This window comes from Bubalus bubalis, chromosome 4 (assembly GCF_019923935.1).
Source record: "Bubalus bubalis isolate 160015118507 breed Murrah chromosome 4, NDDB_SH_1, whole genome shotgun sequence".
NCBI classification, from domain to species: Eukaryota; Metazoa; Chordata; class Mammalia; order Artiodactyla; family Bovidae; genus Bubalus; species Bubalus bubalis.
The window spans coordinates 144,965,393-144,986,012 of record NC_059160.1 but is presented as its reverse complement, the minus strand read 5'-3'; the positions used below and the strand labels follow the sequence as shown (position 1 = coordinate 144,986,012).

At 49.7% G+C, this 20,620-nt stretch overlaps 1 protein-coding gene across 7 annotated transcripts in view; it reads right to left on the bottom strand.

Annotated features, from left to right (window-relative positions):
• TSPAN15 (tetraspanin 15) overlaps positions 1 to 20,620 on the bottom strand; it is a 54,598-nt gene that overhangs the window by 10,207 nt on the left and 23,771 nt on the right. For 6 of the 7 annotated variants that reach the window (XM_025284658.3, XM_025284659.3, XM_025284654.3 and 3 more), the window contains 3 exons: positions 12,581 to 12,766; positions 11,243 to 11,317; positions 1,135 to 1,230 (listed from right to left, as the gene is read on the bottom strand). In XM_025284658.3, the coding sequence (XP_025140443.1) occupies positions 1,135 to 1,230; positions 11,243 to 11,317; positions 12,581 to 12,766 (357 nt within the window). The remainder of the gene's footprint in view (positions 1 to 1,134; positions 1,231 to 11,242; positions 11,318 to 12,580; positions 12,767 to 20,620) is intronic. The other variant, XM_025284657.3, reaches the window with a different exon arrangement.

The window sequence follows — 20,620 nt, the reverse complement described above, 5'->3', positions numbered from 1 at the left end:
CACTCAGCATAGGACCTGGCCCCTAGCAGGTGCCCTGTGAGCATGAGTCATCCCACCATTCCACCCTGGGAGAAATGAAATTCGCAAGCCAGCTGAAGGTTGGTTCCAATAAAAACATCTTGCCCCACCCGATGGCCAGAGCTGGCAGGCGCATCCCTGGCAGAGAAGGGCCTCCCAGAGGCTGCACCTGTTATGACTACAGAGAAGGCCTGAGCCAAGGGAGTGGCCACTATGGATGGCCCCGGGTGCAGGGAGATGTTGGTCCCCCACTGAGGGCTATCACGGGGATCAGGTCAGCTGACGCCCCCAAGGTCATGTCCCAAGAAGCGCTGCCTCTACTCATTCTCACCTAGCAGGACAGGCAGACAATGATCACCCCAGCTGACACTGCTTTAGTCTCACCACATGCCTGGCCCTGCTCTAACCACCTCTGAAATAAATCCAGGCAAATCTCACAGTGACACTAAGTAGAAGGGACCATCAGTATCCCGCTGGGGCAGATGTGGAACCTGAGGCTCAGGACTAAATGAGATTGGTGTGTAGAAGCCCCCGAGGGCAGCAGCAGGCACTGCTATTACTGTTTCACCCACAGACTTGGGTGGACCGTGGGAAGGAGGGATGACCATCATCACTTTCAAAGGAGTGCCGTCAGAGAAAAGGAGAAGACTTGCTCTGTTTCCCGTGCAGGGGTAAATGGAACCGGGGAAAAGCTCTCTCCCCACCAGGGCTGTCCTTGATTTGGCAAGGGAGGGATCTCCCCGTCCCTGAATGGTCTCGGCAGAGGGAACTTTGAATTGGGTGGCTTGGAGGTCACTCCTACCACTGAAGAGAGGCACCGAGACTCTGCCACGTGGTTTGTAGCTCCCTCTGACCTTTCTCTTTTTTTTTTTCAGAAGGGGAGGGTTTGTGTAACTGGAAAGGAACAGGCAGGGCAAGTATATGCTGGGCCAGGCACGCCCTGGCATCCCCACCCTTGGCGGCTGTCCATGGCCCACCCTCAGCTCCCAACTTGGCCAGCCACCTGACCCCTCACCCCCACCCGCTTGAGCAGGGTCCCAAGTTGGGGGTGGGTGGTGGGGAGGGCAGAGCAAAGGACGTGGGAGGCAAATCTCTGACCCCAAGCTCCTGACTCACCTCCTTCTGAACAAAATCCATGATGTTTTTGAAGTCCAGATCGTCATAGTAGTTCTCGATTCCTCTGCGAATATTGTCATTCAGAAAGTCGATGGTCTATGTAGACAGAGAAATTATAAAGGAGGAAGAGCACATGACCCCAGGGTCAAACCCAAGATTTCCCAGAAGTCAGGATTGAACCAGAGTCCACCTGCCCAGGCAGCCTCCCCCGACGACCTGCACAGAGCACCTCCGTTCCCACCCACGACCTCCCTGCACCAGCACCCTCTCCATGTCCCCAGTGCCCATCAGAGGCAGGAATGGTGCATCCCATTCCTTTACAGATCAGGCAACCCAGGCCCCAAGAGGGTGAGGCCCTGCCTGGGGGACACTGTTTTGAAGGAGCCAGGCCAGGGCTGGGGCTTGGCTGCCCAGGTGCTCCTTCTACTGTAGCTAAAGACAGGCCTGCACTGGAACCTTCCCTTTGCCCTCCAGCCCCCTCTCTACTCTTCTTTCCTATATAAGCTCTTCTTTTACAGATGAAGAGGCCCAGGGAGGGAGATTGACTCTTCCCAGGTCACCAAGCAGGTGTCGGCTTTGGTTAGGGGCCCAGCCAGGATTGGAAACCAGGTGTCCTGACTTCCCTCGGGCCTCTCTCTGTCGCTGCAGTGCTCTGGCCCAGACTACAGGGCCCACCTCCCTCTCGGACTGGGACAATCCCCACTGGGAAGGGTGCTGGCAGGCCACCCTCTCCCAGTCACGCTGGGCCTTCGGGATCAACAGCCCGGCTGTTGTGTCGAGATCCAGGAGCACAAAAGGCCCCACAGCGGGAAGGGACGGGGCGGGAGTGTGGGCAGCCCAGCTCCACACTCACAGTGACAATCGGGGCTTTCAGAGCAGGGAGGCCAGTGGATCATCAGAGATTGTGCTGGCACAAAGGGCTCATTCTCAGCTCTGGAGCCAGACGATTCCCGGGGGAGGCGCCCTCAGGGTTCTTGGGGACAAGAGGGTCCTGAGTTCCAGGCCCCACCCTAGGACTGCAGGCCCCACCCTACTCCTCCACTCTCAGCTCCCCACTTGTGAATCAGTCATACAAGCCTGTCTTTAAGACACCTTCCAGTGCCAAAGATCAAAGACTAAGGTGCAAGGGGCTGTCACGCCTCATAGTCAAGGACAGTCTTTGCACCCACACCTGCCTCAGGAATATCAATTAACTTCTGGACCTCCAGTGGTTCAGATGGTAAAGGATATGCCTGCAATCCAGGAAATCTGGGTTTGAACCCTGGATCAAGAAGATCCGCTGGAGAAGGGAATGGAAACTCACTCCAGTATTCTTGACTGGAGAATTCCATGGACAGAGGAGCCTGGCCGGCTACAGTCCACAGGCTTCCAAATAGTTGGACCCGACTGAGTGACTGACACTTTTCCTCCCCTACAGGGTGGGAGTGGGGATCCTCTGCCTCAGAAGAATTTGAGACTCAAACAAACTAGAGCAATGAAAGCGCTTAGCACGATGCCAGACACATAGCATTATTATGTATTATTATGATAGATTTTTCTCTTTTTCCAGGAGGTAGTACCACTTCATACCCATCATGTCATCAGTGGAAAATGGCTAATCCCAAAAGAAATCAAGACCCTAAGTCTTGTCCAAGAGCCACTCCTGGATCTGGGACCCCTCCTAAACTCCCTGCAGCCCCAAGAGGTAATGTGACTTGTCTAAGGTCACCCCGTGATCACTGGCAGAGAGATGCTGGAATCAAGAGTCAAAATCGCATCCTGATATACTTTAAGAAGCCAAGAACCCAAGGTTGAGTTCAGGGCCATCTCCCCAAACTATCTCCAGTATCAGGAAGAGAGAAACAAGGATGTGATAGCCACCTCCTTCCTGACATTCACACACTGCTCAAAGCCACGGTGACAAAGCAGACTGGCTCAAGGAAACCAGTCTCCATGGTCAGAAGGAAAACCCTCTGTTGATGATAATCACCGCTCAGGAGCAGACATGGGAGTTGAGGAGGATCATGTCAGCCTCGGGAGGCACCAGGCCAGACCTCTTCCTCTGTAACAGGCCGTCCGCCCTGCCCAGGTATGGCTCTGGATCCTGGGGCAGGGGCTCAGGGGAAGAGCTGTTTGCTGGCCATCCTACCTGGGCAGAGCAGGGACCTGCCTGGTTCTCAGGTCCACCCTTCCCAGAGGTCCCCAGGTCGTGCAGCCTTTCCAGTCTTGGGTGCCTGTTCCCTGGGGTGATGATGAAGGGAAAGGCCAGCCAGCTGGGGCATAGTTGGGGGTGTCTAAGAAACAGGACACCAGGCTGGATCAGTCTGTCACCCAGGGAATGAGCTCACAGGATTACATGGCATGCTGTAAGGGGCTCTTGGCAGGGGGTGATGTCCAAAGTCAGGGATATGTCAAGGGCCACACTCATGGCAGGTGAGGTGGCTTCCCTTCAGTCTCAAGGCACTGCAGGCCGTCCTGGCCCTCCTATCCCAGCCCACTGGCCACCTCACAGTCCCTCTGCTGGGTCACCCCTCAGCCATCCCACGGGGTCACATGCGGTTAGGGGCCAGGGTGGGATGAGGGCAGGAGGCCCAGGGCAGGGAAGAAGATCAAGCAGCAGAGCAGATGCCCAGCAGCTCCACGGGGAAAAGCTCTCCCCTGCTCTCTGGTGAGCAGCCCTGACCTCTCTCCCCAAACCGTCTCAGTCTCTGGGTATTTTCCAAAGGCGCGGACTCCGAAAGAGGCCTTCTTTGTGCAAATCAGGCCTTCCATCTGGTTAGCTGAGCTGGACCCTGCGGGGGAGGGAGGCCCCACTGGAGGCCTCTCTGGACGGACAGGAAGAACAGATGGTCCCAGACTCCACGGGCGGCAGCTGCCCCCGTTCCCACCAGGGAGCTCTGTGGCTTGTGCTGGCTCTTACACATGCGTGCTGCCCTTGGCACCATGTCTGTGCGTGTGTGTGGATGTGTCCACACCAGGGAGACGTGTAGAATGTTTGGGTGGTTCCTGCAGGGGTGGGGGTTGTATGGTTCATTAATTAACTATAATCAACAGTAAAGTGTGCTGCTATGTTCTACAATGTTCTGAGGGACTGGGGGAGCCACTCAGAGGACGTGTCCTGTGGGAGCTCGGCAGGGAAAAGCAAATTCTAGCTTCCTCTGCTGTCTCAGAGGCCAACGCACCCAGGGCCACCCCCACCCGGCTCTAAACCAGGTCATGCAGTGGGGCAGCTCCAGTGAGGACCTGAAAACCACCTTTCATGAATGGCTGGCGTGGCCTCAGAGGCATGTGGCCCGGGCTAAATAAAACAAAGCGTAAGCGGTCATCAAAACCATGGGATTTTCACAGCACATTGTTCAAGCTACCAGACTCGAGCCACAGAGCACTGCCCTTTCTAGGTCTGTCTTTCAATCTAGTTTTAAAGATACCCGAAGCCTCTGCATCACTCCCCTCAGTGGAGGCACTAGGAGAGTTTGTTGATGAACAAGGAGGCTAGATCAGGGGTGGCGGATTTTTTTCTCAAAGCCACGGAAATGTTCTAAAATCAACAGGTCATGTATGAATGAACACTTCAAATGAGTGAACTGAATGGTGTTCATGCTCAGTCACTCAGTCGTGTCCAACTCTTGGCGACACCATGGACTGTAGCTCACCAGGCTCCTCTGTCCGTGGGATTCTCCAGGGAAGAATACTGGAGTGGGTTGTCATTTCCTCCCCCAGGGGATCTTTCTAACCGAGGGATCGAACCCTCATCTCTTGGGTCTCCCGCATTGGCAGGTGCATTCTTTACCACTAGGGCCACCTGGGAAACCTGAATTGTACGGTATGTGAATTACGCATCAATAAAGCCTTTTATAAGCCTGAAGAACAAATAAATAAGGCTTTGGAGGGTGGAGGGGAATGGGTGGCAGCTCCCCAGGATGGGAGTCTGAGGAGCAGAAAAGGAGGAGGGGAAGAGCCAGCAGCTGGAGCCTCCCACCAGGCCTCTGGGGACGGAGCTGCCTAGTTTCCTGCATGCTGCCAGCCGGGCTCCATCGATTCACGTCAGCTTCTGGGGCCCACTCTGGGAAGGCCCAGTAGCCGGCAGCTCAGCCGGAACCCTCGCCAGCTCAGCTCTCACAACGCAGAGGCGGGTGCTCAGGCTCGGACTTCCTTCCTCCCTGAGTGCCTGGGCTAAGCCAGCATCTCTGGGCTCCCCTCAGCATCCCCCAGAAGGTAAAGACTCATCCTTGCTGCCTCCAGACCCCAGCCTCTGCTCCAGCCCTGAGATGGGCCCCATCAGACAACCAAGGGTTGAGAGGAACCCAAGGAGTGAGAAAGAAAGAGGTGTGAACACTGCAAGGTTCTCAGGAATATCTGCCAGTCCCTTCCTCAGACCTGGCTGGACTGTGTGTTAACCCCTCAGTTGTGTCCGACTCTTTGCAACCCCATGAACTCCTCTGTCCATGGGGTTTTCCAGGCAAGAATACTCGAGTGGGTTGCCATTTCCTTTTCCAGGAGATCTTCCCAACTCAGGGATCATACCCAGGTCTTCTTCATGGCAAGCAGATGCTTCACCACGAGCCACCACGAGCAGATGAGCCACCAGGGAAGCCTATCACACCTGGCTGGAAGTCGCAGGATTAATCCCCATGGTGGGGGAGGGTAATGCTTTGGTTTCCCAGGTGTTTGGAGCCCAGCTCTCCCTTCCAAACGGCTGTCCACAGTGGGATGCACCAGCTGCAGGAGTCCATCCACATTAGTGTAGAACTTTCTCTACTTGCTCCAGGGGGGAAGGATACATATGCTCAGGTGCTCAGACAAGCAGGCCATGCTGTCCCCTTTCTCCCTGCTCCAACCTCACGGTCACGCCGAGAGCCAGCTGGTGACAGTGCCAAGATAAACAGGTTGGGTGCTGCCCACTGTTCCTTGGCTGATGTTGGGTGTGACCACGGCACCATCCAATCAAGGCCAGAAAAGAGGTCACTCCTCCACTTGTCCAGGAGGTAGAGGGAAGGAGGCCAGGGACGGGTACAGACATACCAGCCACAGCCCAGTGTCTTCTGGGTGTCCCTGCTCAGCCCTGCCTCGCTGGGAACACATGGGCAGGAGCTACCCACCTCCAACACCCCCAATATTCCTTCAGGGAGGCTCAGAGCAAGCTGGGGTGATGTCAGGTCAAGAACAAGAGACCTGGGGATTTCCGTGGCTATGCAGTGCTTAAGACTCCATGCTTCCCTGATGCGGGTTCAATCCCTAGTCAGGGAAGTAAGATCCAGGCAAGAATACTGGAGTGGGTTGCCATTTCCTCCTCTAGGGGATCTTCCCAACCCAGGGATCGAACCCAAGCCTCCTGCACTGCAGGCAGATTCTTTACCGTCTGAGCCACAGAGAAGCCCAAAGTGAAAGTGTTAGTCGCTCAGTTGTGTCTGACTCTTTGTGACCCCATGGACTGTAGCCTGCCAGGCTCCACCATCCATGGAATTATCCTGCCAAGAATATTGGAGTGGGTAGCCATTCCTTTCTCCAGGATCTTCCTGGGTCTCCTGTATTGCAGGCAGATTCTTTACCAACTGAGCCACCAGGCAAGCCCTGCGTGGCCAAAACATAAATTAATTAAAAAAAATAAAGAGCAGTGAGACCCAGACACCTGTGGAAGTCATCCAGGTTCTCCACCCACTGCTGGGTTCAGGGTGCTGCACTTCTGCTTTTAATGCCCGGATCCTTGGGGCCACCAGCTCTGCACCAAGTTCCCCATCACACAGCCACTCCACCCTATGTAAGCAGAGGAGCTGCTTCAATCCAACTCCTGGGTCATGCCTAGCAGCAGAAACTGTGCCCAGGGTCAGCAACTGATAGAGAGTTTCTGCCTCACACCCGGGAGTTGTTTATCTTTCGCCGCCTGGAGGTGACCATGGTTGTGCCTTCCTGAGAGCCCTGTGTGAAGTCATCAGCCTGATGATTTGTCCTCATCTGTCACCACCAGTGGATTCTTAGAGTTAAGAGGTAGCCTGGGGGGCTGGAGACTGAACTTGTTACATTGTGACTCAGAGAAATCTGTCTTCTCCTCTTGGGGAAGAAGAACTAGAATTGGGAATTCACCCGGAACCCGACCTTGACTGTGCCTCACCTCTTTCCCCACCATCAATGGCCAGGCTCCTCCTTCCCTATCCTCGCCATTGGCCCATTTCTTGTTTTACGAAATCACATGGCATTACTGTTGGCAGGGACATTATTTTTCTTTATATGGTATTTTTCTTCTTGATTATAAAAAATGAAAAAGAAAATTTGGGAGCTAGGGAAAAAAAATATAAAGGAGGAAATAAAAATCACCCTAGTCCCATCTCTCAGGGAAAATATGAGTTAATATGTTAATATTTCTATGTCCTTCCAGATCTTTCCAGGCCTATTTTTTTTTTCATTGTAGAGATCTTACTGCACTTACAGGGCTTTTTTTTTTTTTTTCTTTCTTTCTTTCTCTCTTTTTCTTTCTTTTAGGCCGTGCTGTGCAGTATGTGGGATCTTAGTTCTTCAACCAGGGATTGAACCCATGTCCCCTGCATTGGGAGCACAGAGTCTTAACCATTGGACTGCCAGGGAAGTCCCTACACTTACAGTTTTGTATCTCATTTTTAAGTTTTTGAATTATATATCACTGTCATATGAGAGCACAGCCCATCATAAGCCTCCAAAGAGCTGAGAGCCCTGACGATGAGGGTCCTTCCTGGACTGACATAGTCCCAGGGGGGACACAGCACCCAAGGGGAAGGAACACACTTCAGCCTGTGGTGCCCTCCATGTCTGGGGATAATGTAAGCTCTCAGCCCTGACCTCAAGCCCATGGCATCCTCAGCTGTGAGGACTAAAGGTCCCTGGAGGTTTCACCTTTACTTAGCTCCTCCCTGGAAAGGAGTGGTGTCACGGCCCCTGTTGAGCTACAGGCAAGGAAAATAAGTCATCAATCTTTGTGAAAGCACCCTGTAAACGAGAACCGCTATTCATTTAGGAGATTGTTTAGTAAACCACTGATGCTGCTGACCGTGGCCTGGACTTGGGCTCTAGTTAGTAAAGCACTAACTCATAACTCTGGAAAGTTGTGGGCAGCCAGGAGCCCTGCTGGCTGCACAGAAAGGCATCCCCATGGGCAAATGGAATAAACATCTCTCTCTCCTCAAGGCTGCTGAAAAATGAACCAGTACCCTGGATCTGCCAGCCCAGAGCAGATGGTCTGAAGAGCAGACAAGAGGAAAAGGGAGGAACAAGTAGCAAAACTGAATTGGGAAGACAACCAATGGGTCAGGGCAATCTATAGATTCAGCACAATCCCCCTGTAAAATTCAGATGGCATCTTTCAGAGATACAGAAAAAAAATGCTCAAATTCATATGGAATCACAACAAACCCTACTAGCCAAAGCAATCTTGAATAAGAAGAGTCAAGATGAAGGTATCACATTTCATGATTTCAATATTACAAAGTTATGGTTACCAAAACAGTATGGTTCTGACATATAAATAGACACATAGATCAGTGGAACAGAAAAGGGAGTCTGGAAATAAACCCAACATATATGGTCAACTAATTCCCAACAAAGATGCCAACTCTCTTTAATAAATAGTGTTGAGAAAACTGGAAATCCACATGCTAAAGAATGAAATTGGATCCTTATATCATAGACAAAAACCAACTCAAAATGAGTTAAAGACTTAAATGTGGCAGAAGACCTCAAGTAGTAGAACTAACTCCTAAAGGAAATAAAGGAAAAAACTCCTTGACTTTGGTCTTGGCGATGATTTCTTGGATCTGACATCAAATATATAGGCAATGTTGCCTATAGCAAAAAAAAAAAAAAATAAGTGGGACTATGTTAAACTAAAGCATTTCTGCTAAAAAGTAAACTATGTAAAAAGTAAAAAGGTAAGCTATGAATTGGGAGAAAATAATTGTAAACAATATATCTGAAAAGGGGTTAATACCCAAAATATATATGGAACCCCTACAGTTGCAAAATAGCAAAAAAAAAAAAAAAAAAATACAGTTGACCTTTGAACAATGCAGGGATTGGGATGCCAACCCCCAATACAGTTGAGAATCTGTATACTGCTATCTCTGCCTCTAAACAAAGGAACTGATAAATAACTCACTGAAGGGCAGGAAGCTAAAGCAGTTCAAGTAGAATCAGGACTCAAACCCTAGTCCTTTTGACTCCACATATTGTGATCTCTAACTGAACATAAACTTTTCTCACACTTAGTTGATTTAAAGTTCTGTAAACTGAACATAACATTTCTCACACTTAGTTGATTTAAAGATCTGTAAAATGAAAATACAGGTACTATATTTATTGAAAAATATCTGTGTGTAAGTGGATATACACTGCTCAAATCCATGTTGTTCAGCTGTAATTTGATTAAAAAATGGGTAGAGGACCTGAATAGTTTTTCAAAGAAGACATACAAATGACCAACAGATATATGAAAAAATGCTCAACATCTCTAAACATCAGGGAAACGCAAACTAAGGCCACAGTGAGATATAATCTCACTCCTGTTAGAATGTCTATTATCAAAAAACAGGAGATAAATGTGGGTGAGGCGAAAAGGGCACCTTTGTGCACTGTTGCTGGGAGTGTAAAATTGGTACAATCACTATGGAAAACTGTATGATGCTTTCTCAAAAAATTAAAAATAGAACTACCATATGTGGTACAATCCCACTCGTGGGAAATGAAATTACTATCTCAAAGAGTCATCTGCCATGAAAAGAGCTCTCACGTTCATCACAACATTACTCACAATTGCCAAGATATGGAAACAACCTGTCTGTTTGCCAGATGAATGGATCAAGATGTGAGATAGATACAGATTTTCCATTGTTTGTGTATACAGGATGTATATATATAATGGAATATTATTCAGCCATAAAAAATAAGGAAAACCTGCCACTTAGAACAACATGGGTGAATCTTGAGGGTATTATGCTAAGAGAAATAAGTCAGAGAGAGAGAGACAAACACTTCCTATATGGGGCCACTTATATTTGAAATCTAAAAAAGAGTCAAACTCACAGAACCAGAGAGTAGAAAAGTGGTTGTCATGGGACAGGAGGTGGGGTAAACAGGAAGATGTTGGTCAATGGTATAAATTTTCAGTTACAAGATGAATAAGTTCTGAGGATCTAATGAACAGTATGGTGACTATAGTTAATAATACAGTATTATATATTTGCAATTTGCTTAGAGAATAGATCTTAAAGATTAAGATCTTACCCCCTCCCCCAAAGTTAACTATTCAAGGTGATGGATGTATTATTACCTTGATTATGGCAATCCTTTCACAATGCATGCATATATCAAATCATCACATTGTAGAGTTTAAACATAATTTTATTTGTCAATTATTCCTCAGTAAAGCTGGGGCAGAGGAGGAAAAAAGAAATGAAAAGAAATTGGAAAGCATCCCTGAGCTGCCTCCCTCATGCTATGTACTCTTAGGAGGGCTTCTTAACCTCTCTATGCCTCAGTGACTCCATCAATATGATGGGAATCCCTCCTCCCCTCTCCTGGGACTCATGAAACAGGAAGAAGACCCTTGGATTCCAAGGCTAAGACGTGCCTGTGGTTAAGGCTCACACACAGCGAGTTTCCCTACTGTCCACTCTCCATCAGCAGCAAGTAAAATGTGAATCAGATCACATCGCTTCCCAGAAAAAAACTCTCCACAGGCTCCCACTGCCTTTTAAAAAAATTCCAAGGCCTTACATGATCTGCCCTGGCCAGTCCTTCCAGCTTCACCTTCTACCCACTTCCCATCCCTCACCTTCAGCCAAGCAGCCTCCACACTGTGCACAAACCCACCAAGCTCCCTTCTGCCTCAGAGGTTCCCTCTGCCTGGACCCCTGTTCCCCTGAGCCTCAGCAGGTTGGCTCCTTTTCATCAGCATCCTCCCCACCTCCACCCCAGGCGCTCTGCCATCAGCCTGTTTTGTTCTCTTGTTTTCTGGTCTACCTGTTCAGTGCCTGTCTCCCCAGCCCAATAGACACAGGAGGGATTATCCGGCCCACTCTCCGCTGCACTCCCAGTTTGCAACCCAGAGCGCACATAGAGCGGGTGCCCAGCATACACGGGACTGATAAATGTGCCAGAGGCCCACCTGGTTCCGGAAGATCAAGGCCACCACGCCACCAATGAGCTCAATTATGAGGCAAATCCCAAGGATGTACATGAACTGAAAAACAAAGTTCAGTGAGTCACCGAGAGTGGAAGGGGAAGTGCCATCTGCTCCAAGGTCAAGCACAGTAAGAAAAATCATCTTGTCAGAGCTCTTAAGGGCTCCTGGGCTTTCACCCCTTCCCCCTGTGAGGACACAGGATGTGGACAGACATTCCCGGGAAAGCCCGGCGCTGGAGCCTGTGATCAGGAAGAGTGACTCAGCTGTCCCAGCCAGACTGTTACTGAGGTTTGTCCCAGAAGCCCTCAGTGGGGTCTGGGTGAAAGAACACAATCCCCTCCCCCAACCCCACACCTTGAGCAGCCGCTGGTCCTCCTCTGGCTGACCCAGAGGGGACAGGCCTGTCTTGACAGGCAGGTTAGAGCAGCATTTCCAGCTCTGCCAGCAAAGGCCCTGTAAAGTGACTTCCCAGACCCCAAGGGCAGATGAGGGGATGTCTCAGGCTGAGTATATACACCACTCTTTAGCACAGAAACAAGCATTGTCCAAACTAGTGTCAACAACTTCCAGCCTCAGGGAGCATCACTGAGACCACACTCATAGGGGCTTTTAGGGGCTTCCCGGGTGAGGGGAACAATGAGGTCAAACATACATGTGGGTGCAGAGTAAATAGATCTCCTATCCGGCACCCCCTGTGTTGAGAAGCCATCCCTCACCCCACAGTAAGGGGGCAAGGAGGCTGACCCCACCCCTGACCCCAGGGCAGGCACTTGGCCAAGCAGTCCCATCAAAGTCCTAGGATCTTGGCCAGAGTTACCAGGAAAGACTCCCCAGGACCCTGAGCTACAAGGACTGTTGGCCTAAGGCTGCTGGTGACCATCGCAAATTGAATCTGAGGACAGCACCTGGCATCCATCTGGGAGGCGGCAAGAGAGACAACCCAAGGGCATCAGCTAAACCCCTAGACCTAGGGTGGGCTTGCTGGTTACATGAGCTAATGACTCACCACCAACAACTTTTCTTGGTTTTGCTTGCTCTCATCTGAGAGTACCTTCTCCCACTTCCAACAGTCCAGACTAACATGGGGTTTAAGAACAGTCTTTGAATCAGCCTTTCTAAGCAGAAGTGGAGGAGGCTGAGCCCTCTTGGGCCAAGATGGACAGGCTGACCCATGAAACCCTACAGTCAAGCTGGTTTGAGGCAAGGACTGATTAACTGGGCTGCCCGAGGGCAGCCTCGGGTGGTCTCCCAGCTCTCCCAAGGACTCCAAGGATCACACCCCCTGCCTCACCAGTTGATGGATGCCTGGGGCTGACTCACCGCTTGGAGGAGACACAGGTTGTCGCGGAGGGAAGCCAGGACGCCGATGAAGGACACGATGAACATGACGACCCCCAGGAGGATGAGGATGATGGCTGGGGCCAGAAAGGCGCTTTCCAGGGTTTTGTATTTCTGCCTCTCGACCTCTGCATAGATCCCCACAGACAGGACCAGGCCCCCGATCAGCTGCAGCAAGAAAACAAGGAGTGAGAGAGGAGAAGGACTGCAGTTGCTTGATTCTCCTACAAAGGATTCAAGGGAGGGTTCTGGCACCTGCCGTTGGAGGGGTCACCCCAGGTCACCGGATGTGCGGCCACCTGTTATGAGCTGAACTGTGTTCCCAAAATTCACAAGCTGAAGTCCTAACCCCCAGAACCTCAGATTGGGACTGTACTCGGAAACTGAGGCTTAAAAGAGGTAATGAAGTTAAAATGAGGTCTTACAACTCGGGTTGAATCCGCTATGAATGTTGTCCTTCTAAGAGGAGATTAGGACACGGACACACCGAGAGAAGACCACGTGAAGACGCATAGAGAAGACAGGCATTGGCAAAGCCAGAGAGAGGGGCTCAGAGAAAACCAACTCTGTCCACACCTTCATCTTGGACATCCAGCCTCCAGAACTGAGAGGAAATAAACCTCTGTTGCTTAAGCCGCCCAGTCTGTGGTACTCTATCATGGCAGCCCTAGTAAATTAACACAGACCCTATTTGGAAATGCTGCTTTGGTGGGAAGTACTGGTGAGTCAGGGGAAATTCCACTGGCTAGAGGATCAGAGAACCTGGGCCGCAGTCCCAGCTCTGCCACTTGCTAACCCTGGGCTTTGGACAAGCATTGGACCACACGAGTCTGTGTTCTCATCTGAAAAATGGGTATGAAGACTATCATTTCTGCCCTGTTCACCCAAGGGTTTTTGCAAGGCTTTAGTGAGATAAGGACAGTGGAAACACTACGAGCCTGACAGCATGGGGCCCTGGGGTGTGTATTACACAAGCAGAACACCGAAGGAAATTTCAGACCTGCTCAGGGGGACGGGCATTGCACTCAGCACCATACACGCGGGATTTATCTTCAGAATGATCATCAGGAAAACTGAAAGTTGGAGCAGGAGGGATTTTGAAGAGATTTTTAAGTCAAATTCCTCCTCATCAATTCTCCTAACAGTGGAAATGTGACCACTGTAACTCCCCATCAGGAAAAATGAGGCAAAAAAGTTCTTGGAGGACCCCTTCCTGCTTTCAGCCGGAAAAGTCTCATACTAAATCTTCAGGGAGCCCTATCGGCGGATGTCACCCCAAACTCTCAGACATGTCTGGGACTGCATTGCCCCATCGCCCTGAGATTCACAATAGTGTTCTAACTGGCCCCCTTCAGCCTGTTCTTTCTACCAGAGTGACCAAGCAAGATCTAATCAGGACAAGCTGGTTCCCTGTGCCCTGAGAGTAAAAGCCACAACCCTAATCACAGTCCAGACAGCCTGTCTGAGCTCACTTCTCACTGCCCCCACTTCCTCGCTCTGCTTTACCTGCACCGGGCCCCTCACTGCCGGCCAAACACACGGAGTCTGCCAGCTCAGGGCCTTTGCACAGGCTGTTCCCACTGCCTGGAATGCTCTTTCTCCTGATCTCCAAACGGCACTATGGCTCCCTCCCTCACCTCCTTCTCATCTTTGCTCACTTCTCACCTGCTCAGTGAGGCCTTTGGGGTCCTCTTGTTTAAACACAGAAAATTCTCTCCCTGAAACTCTCAATCCCAATTTCCTGATTTATTTTTCCTTTGCACTGACAAGTATTAAACATTCTACATTTTTTGTTTTCTTTTTTAACTGTTTGTCTTCCCCACAAGAACATAAGCTCCATGCTAGGAGGAATTTTTCAACTGTTTAAGGCATCCCCAGCACCAGAACAGCCCTGACATTCAGGAAGCACAACAGGCATTTATAATCAATGTCTGTTGGACAGATGCAAGCCAGGCTTTCCAATAGATCCCCGCTTGGGTTTGAGTCCAATGCTGTCTACCCAGCATTCTGTCTGTCCAGTGATTCTGGCATTCCAGGCCACACATTCCCAAGAGCAGATACATTGGACCTCTCCACAGAGCAGGAGGCAGTGTGGGAGAGGAGTCAGAAGCCATGGTGCTGTCAGTGAAGGTCTAAGTAAAGGAAATGAGGGATAATACAGACAAGACATAGACAAGATATGCCATGAGCACAGCTACCCTAGAGTCAACATCCGGAACACCAAGGAGGTGGTGGCTCCTCCAGTTACTCCTGGTCTACCTCCACCTTAAAATGGCTATTATACAATGTGCCCTCAGAGTAGATCTCCTCAACGGCCTTCTAAAGAGCACCAAGACCGTTCTGGGTAAAGGGAAGTGCCGGCTTCCCCTAAACTCTGCAAGTGGCAAGGATGCCAAAAGTCAAACAGACCAAGCTTATTTGGAAACATCGGGTAACAGAGGGTTACCGGGAAGCCATCTCCTCCAGTCCAGGGCTCTGCTGTATGTCACTGCTAAGTGCCATTCCCCTTAGTTTGAAAGGATAATCTGGGATTACTGATACCTACTCCCCAGGTCTAAAAGGAATGCCTTCCCAGCACACACAGGCCAAGAGGTGCTAAAGGCATTGACGAACTTGGCCGTGAACTGCTTATTAACAAGTTGGCCATGTCGGGAAAACCATGAGTGAAATGATGTCATCCAAATCACTCAGTTGGGTAAATTTTTAAATTTAAATTTAAAAAGTTAGGACACACACACACACACACAAGGCCCTCTATAGGAAAATGAGGACCACAAGATATAAAATCTACTTTTGATAAAAAAATATTAACCAAAGTTATTTGATCAGTTCATGCTCCAAAACCCAGGACATGGTGAAATCATTGTTCAAGGCCAGCCTAAGCCCTGCGGGTCCTCTGAGAACAAGGGCAAGCAGTTTTAGAGAGCCAAATCCTCCCCTTCCTTATTAGCACACTTACAAGGAATTACTCAACTCTAACCCTGAACCAGACACAGAACCCAGAGATCCTTCAGCCCTAGAGCCAGGGTTGATGGTTAAAGAAGAACCCCACATGATCAGAGCCCCGGCAGGGCATGCAATCAAAATGCAAGGACACAGTGTGCTTCGGGCAACAGAAGTGGTGTTTCATCCTCTATCTTGGTGAAAACTGTAATTTGCATGTTGTCACTGAACCAACAAGATAACACCTTAATATTTTCAGGATTGATCCCACATACTTTCGAGACTTCTGTGTTTCAGGTTTTTTGTTTGTTTGTTTAGATATAAAAGCTCTTCTTGGGCAGGATGGACATCTAACCACCATCCTAGGCTGCCCCCCCCTTCCCATCTGATGCTATGCTTCTGGGTTCAGGTACCCTGCTTTGGAAACCATCCCCAAAACACCAAGCTGTTGTAGGCCTGCATTCTGAGCAGAATTGACCCCAGCCCTCTTTGTAAAGGCAGTCAGTGGCTTCTTCTATTTTTATAAGCTCCCCAGAGCCCCGGGACCCACTCCAGAACAGCCTTCCTGGCAGGAAACAAAACTTTCTTTGGTCTGATCTCCCTCCTGTTACAAAAGATCACATTTTCCTTGCGAGTCAGCCTTGCAACATTTCCAGACCACTAAAGCCATAGAAAGCTACCGCAGCAAATGCAGACCCAAACCTCTGGACTCCTGCACCACTGTGTACTGAGCCATCACAGGCTCATCTCTCCGGTCCAGCCAGGGGTGCTGCCACCTCAGTCCTTCCAGAAGCCACCGGGTAGCCCCTGAGGTGGCGCCACACACAGCACAAGCAGATCTAGGCTCCTTCTTCAAGGGTTCCAGGAGCAGCAGGCATGGGGAGAGGCTGACATACCCTTCCCAGGAACTTCATGATTTCCAAATGATATTTACATCTCCGAGAACATCAGTTTATGTTTCCCTGTGAGTATAAAATTAACTGTCAATGCCAGTGTGCAATCCCACCCCCTTTTCTCTGCTAATTATAGTCTCTCTTTGGGCACCCAGCCACTCAGCTCCAGCACAGGAAGCAAATGGCCCATTTGTCAAGCAGGACAGCTTCAGCTAAACTTGGCTGGGGGTGAGGGGCACATGGCCATGCCCATTTGGGGCCAGAGAAGGAAAGAACATGCTGCTGGCAGTCCATGGGCCAGGCTAAGAGCCCCAGATTTTGCCACAAGCCACGTGGCATCTTCAAAAGGCTGCATGGGAGCCTGTTGCCCACTGTGAACAAGGCCTGAAGTCCCCTCTGAGCCCTGCAGCCTGGGAACCGTCTTCCTCCTCTGCAAGCTGAGGCCCAGCTTTACGCTGCTGCTGGCAAGCACGTGAGGCCTTCCAGCACCTGCACTGCCTCCTCCTTCAGGAAGCATCTGGTTCCGGCTGGCTCACCCCCAGCCGGGGCAGGTCTGCACTCAGAGGGGACACACAAGGCCTATCTTTACCCCCCAAGGCACATGCCAGGCACCTATTGTGTCCCAGACCCTGAGGGTCACAAGGGGTCACAAGACTATACATGGGCTAAGTCTGGAGGAAGACAGGTTGAGAGTCTTGAAATGATCTCTATGGCCTGATGGATGGGATTCAGGGATCTCTGAACTGGGGATGGAGAAAAGAGTCAACCTTTACTATCATTATCCTTCAACTGAAATGTTCCTGGCACACACAAAAAGAGGAAGAACCTCAGATCTAGGGGAAGCATGCTGAATCTCTCCCATGGGGAAGACTCTGGGAATTTGAACAAAACTGAGGGGGCGAAAGGAAATGTCAGAAAATCAGGATGAGCTTCCTGGAGGAGCCAGTGTTTTCTTGAAGCCTCCAATAACTGCTCCACATTGGAGCCACCTAAGGGGCACGCAAAGGCTGCAAGGCTCTATATGGCCCAAACAAAGCAGTTTTCTGAGGTTTGAGCTTAAAAGAATAAACTCCAAGGCCTGAGAGAGATTTTAAATAAGGTGGGGCTACAGGGCCCCTGCATCCAGCCAGGAAGCCCTGGACCTCATACCCACCAGCCCTTTGGTCCCAGACTGATCCTGCCTGGCCCAGGGCCGAGCCCACCCTGCAGGAGTGTGCTCCTGCTCAGCACACTCTACCAGCGTCTCTCCTGCACAGACTGGGGCTGGATGGAGGTGAGATAGGAGATGGGAGTTGGCATTCTGGGCCTTCATTCATTAGTTCAGTGGCTTTGGCCATGTCACTTTGCCTCTCTGAGCCTCACTTTTCACTTGTAAAATAGTAATGCCCGCTGCCATGTACAGAGTGATTACGCGGCACCAGCATCCTGCAAAGTGCCATACCAGCATCTCCCTGACTGTCACACACGCTGGCACGTCTAAGAAACAGCTAATTGCATTTAAAGACCAGACTCAGTGAGGTTAAGTGACACAGAGCTTATAAGAGGTGGAGTCAGGACGCACAGCCAAAACTTGTCTGCCTGCCACTAAATCTACCAGACGGGCCTTTCACTTTGATCTGGGAGAGAATGGGTCCCAAATGTCTCTGCAAAATACAAAGGTGCCGGTAGCAGAGCAGTGCTCCCAACAGAATCTTCTATGATGATGGTAACATCCAGTGTGGTTAGTCACTAGCCATATGGATCTACCAAGCTCTTGAAACATGGCTTGTGTGCCCGGAAAGCTGAATTTTTCATTTTGTTGTTATTGTTTAGTTGCTAAATCATGTCCAGCTCTTTTGTGACCCCACGGACTATAGCCTCCCAGGCTCCTCCGTTCATGAGATTTTTCAGGCAAGAATACTGGAGTGGATTGCCATTTCCTTCTCCAGGAGATCTTCCCAACCCCGGGACTGAACCTGTGTCTCCTGCATTGGCAGGCAGATTCTTTACCACTGAGTCACCAGGGAAGCCCAGATTTTTCATTTTACTTCATTTAAGACAGTTTAGATGTGACAGGGGTAGCTGGTGGTCACTGTGCCGGACAGCACAGCTCCAGAGCAGTTCTCCTTGGATGCTGCCCCTTACCATTCCTGCCTTGCTCCTTTCTGATGTAGAGACCATCCTTATCTAAGAGTCATGTGCCCTAATCACCCTACCACTAGGAAGTTTATATTCACTGACTTGCATCCAAGAGAAAGCAATCTCTTATCTCACTTTCCCCAAGAAAGCTCAGCTCCTGCCACCCCACTTCTCTTGCCACTACGAAAAGCAGGACAGACCAGATCCAGAGCTCCCAACCCAAACTGATCTAGGGCTCATTCTGTCTCCCAGGAGGGTGCCAGACCCACCTCCAGAATGACAGGGCAGTATTCTAAGCTCTGGGGCCCTGGACGTGGTGCCATTGACTGGGCCCCAGCGCTAAATTCAGGCAGTCTGTGCGGGAGGAACAGGGCTCCTCTCAAGCCCAAGGCAAAGCCAGCCCTGGAGGAAGCAGCAGCAGACTACTCCTGCCAGCAGAAGAGCCGGCCCCTGGTCTTTGTCACCGATACTCTGCTGTCAACTCTGCCTTGACCCTGAACTTCTTCTTAAAACACAAAACAAAACAAAAAAAACCTTGACATCCATGCAGAGAACTTGCTTAACTGCAACCCTTGGTCCATGACATTTTCTGACAATCTGCTTTTGTTTAGAATGTAACAGGTACCACTTATTAACTAGTCCTCCTGTCCCCATGGATCTGCTACAACTCTGCTGTCTTACACTGAGGTTCTACACATGCCTAGGTCTCTTTCTGGCTCCCAGTCTCTCCCATCAGTCAGTCTGTCTCTAAACAAACCTCCCTTCCATAGTGACTACAGTTTTATAATATCACTGTGGCATCTGCAAGCCCACGCCCCTCCTTCCTGCCTTCTTCTGAAGCGTCCTGGATATTCTTAGACCTTGACTCTTGTGTATGTATTTTAGAATCATCTTATCAACTTCCTTGAAAAAAATCTCCTGAGGTTTGACTGGAATCACATTGAATCTATAGATTCCTTCGGAGAAAATCGACACCTTTACCAGGTTTTCCTGCCCATAGCATGGTTTATTCCTTCTTTATTTATATCATCTTTATTATGACCTCTCTAACAACAGTGGTCTCCACTGCCCTCAAGCTTTCCCATAGCTGTCTAGACAGATTCGGGGAGAAACTTCCTGAAGTATTTCCCAGGCCTGCCTCTCCAGTTCGGCCCGGGGTGGGAAACATGGCCTTCTCTCTAAGAAGCAAAGTGGACATAACACCCTGCTTTGCTACCCTCTTATCACCAACAGTTACAAACACTCCATCCTGCATGATAAATTAGGAGTCTGGGATTAACATATACACATTTGTGCATGTGTGCACGTGCTGAGTTACTTCAGTCATGTCCAGCTCTTTGCAACTCTATGGATCACAGCCCACCAGGCTCCTCTGTCCATGGGATTCTCCAGGCACTGGAGAATCTGGACACTGGAGTGGGCTGCCATGCCCTCCTCTAGGGGACCTTCCTGACCCAGGAATTGAACCTGTGTCTCTCACGTCTCCTGCATTGGCAGGAGGGTTCTTTACCAGAAGCGTCTGTGGGAAGCCTGCATATACACATTACTATATGAAAAATAATCAACATGGACTCACTATAGCACAGGGAACTCTACTCAATATTCTTAAATAACTTATAATGGAAAAGAATCTGAAAAAGAATGAATATCACTGAATCACTTTGCTGTACACCTGAAACTAACACAACACTGTAAATCAACTATACTCTGATATAAAATAAAAATTAAAAAGATAAAAGACCCACACACATATCTGTTCTCTGTATTGTGAAGTTTTTTTTTGAGGTCTGCCTTGTCACTTTCTCTCTCTAAATGATCTTCCACATTCCTATAATAATAATAAAAAAAAAGACTAATAATAAAAAAGACTAATAATAATAAAAAACAAGCACACAGCACATTCCAGGCTGTGAAAGAGCTATGCTGGGAGGTTTGCAAGCCCCAACTACTCAACCCAGCAGGAGCAGAGTGGAATGTCTAATCACAAACAAATGAAGCACTGGAGGTTAAGATCTGATGGAGGCTGGACTCTGAGAAGCGTTCAGGGGCAGGCAGACGGGGAATGGTA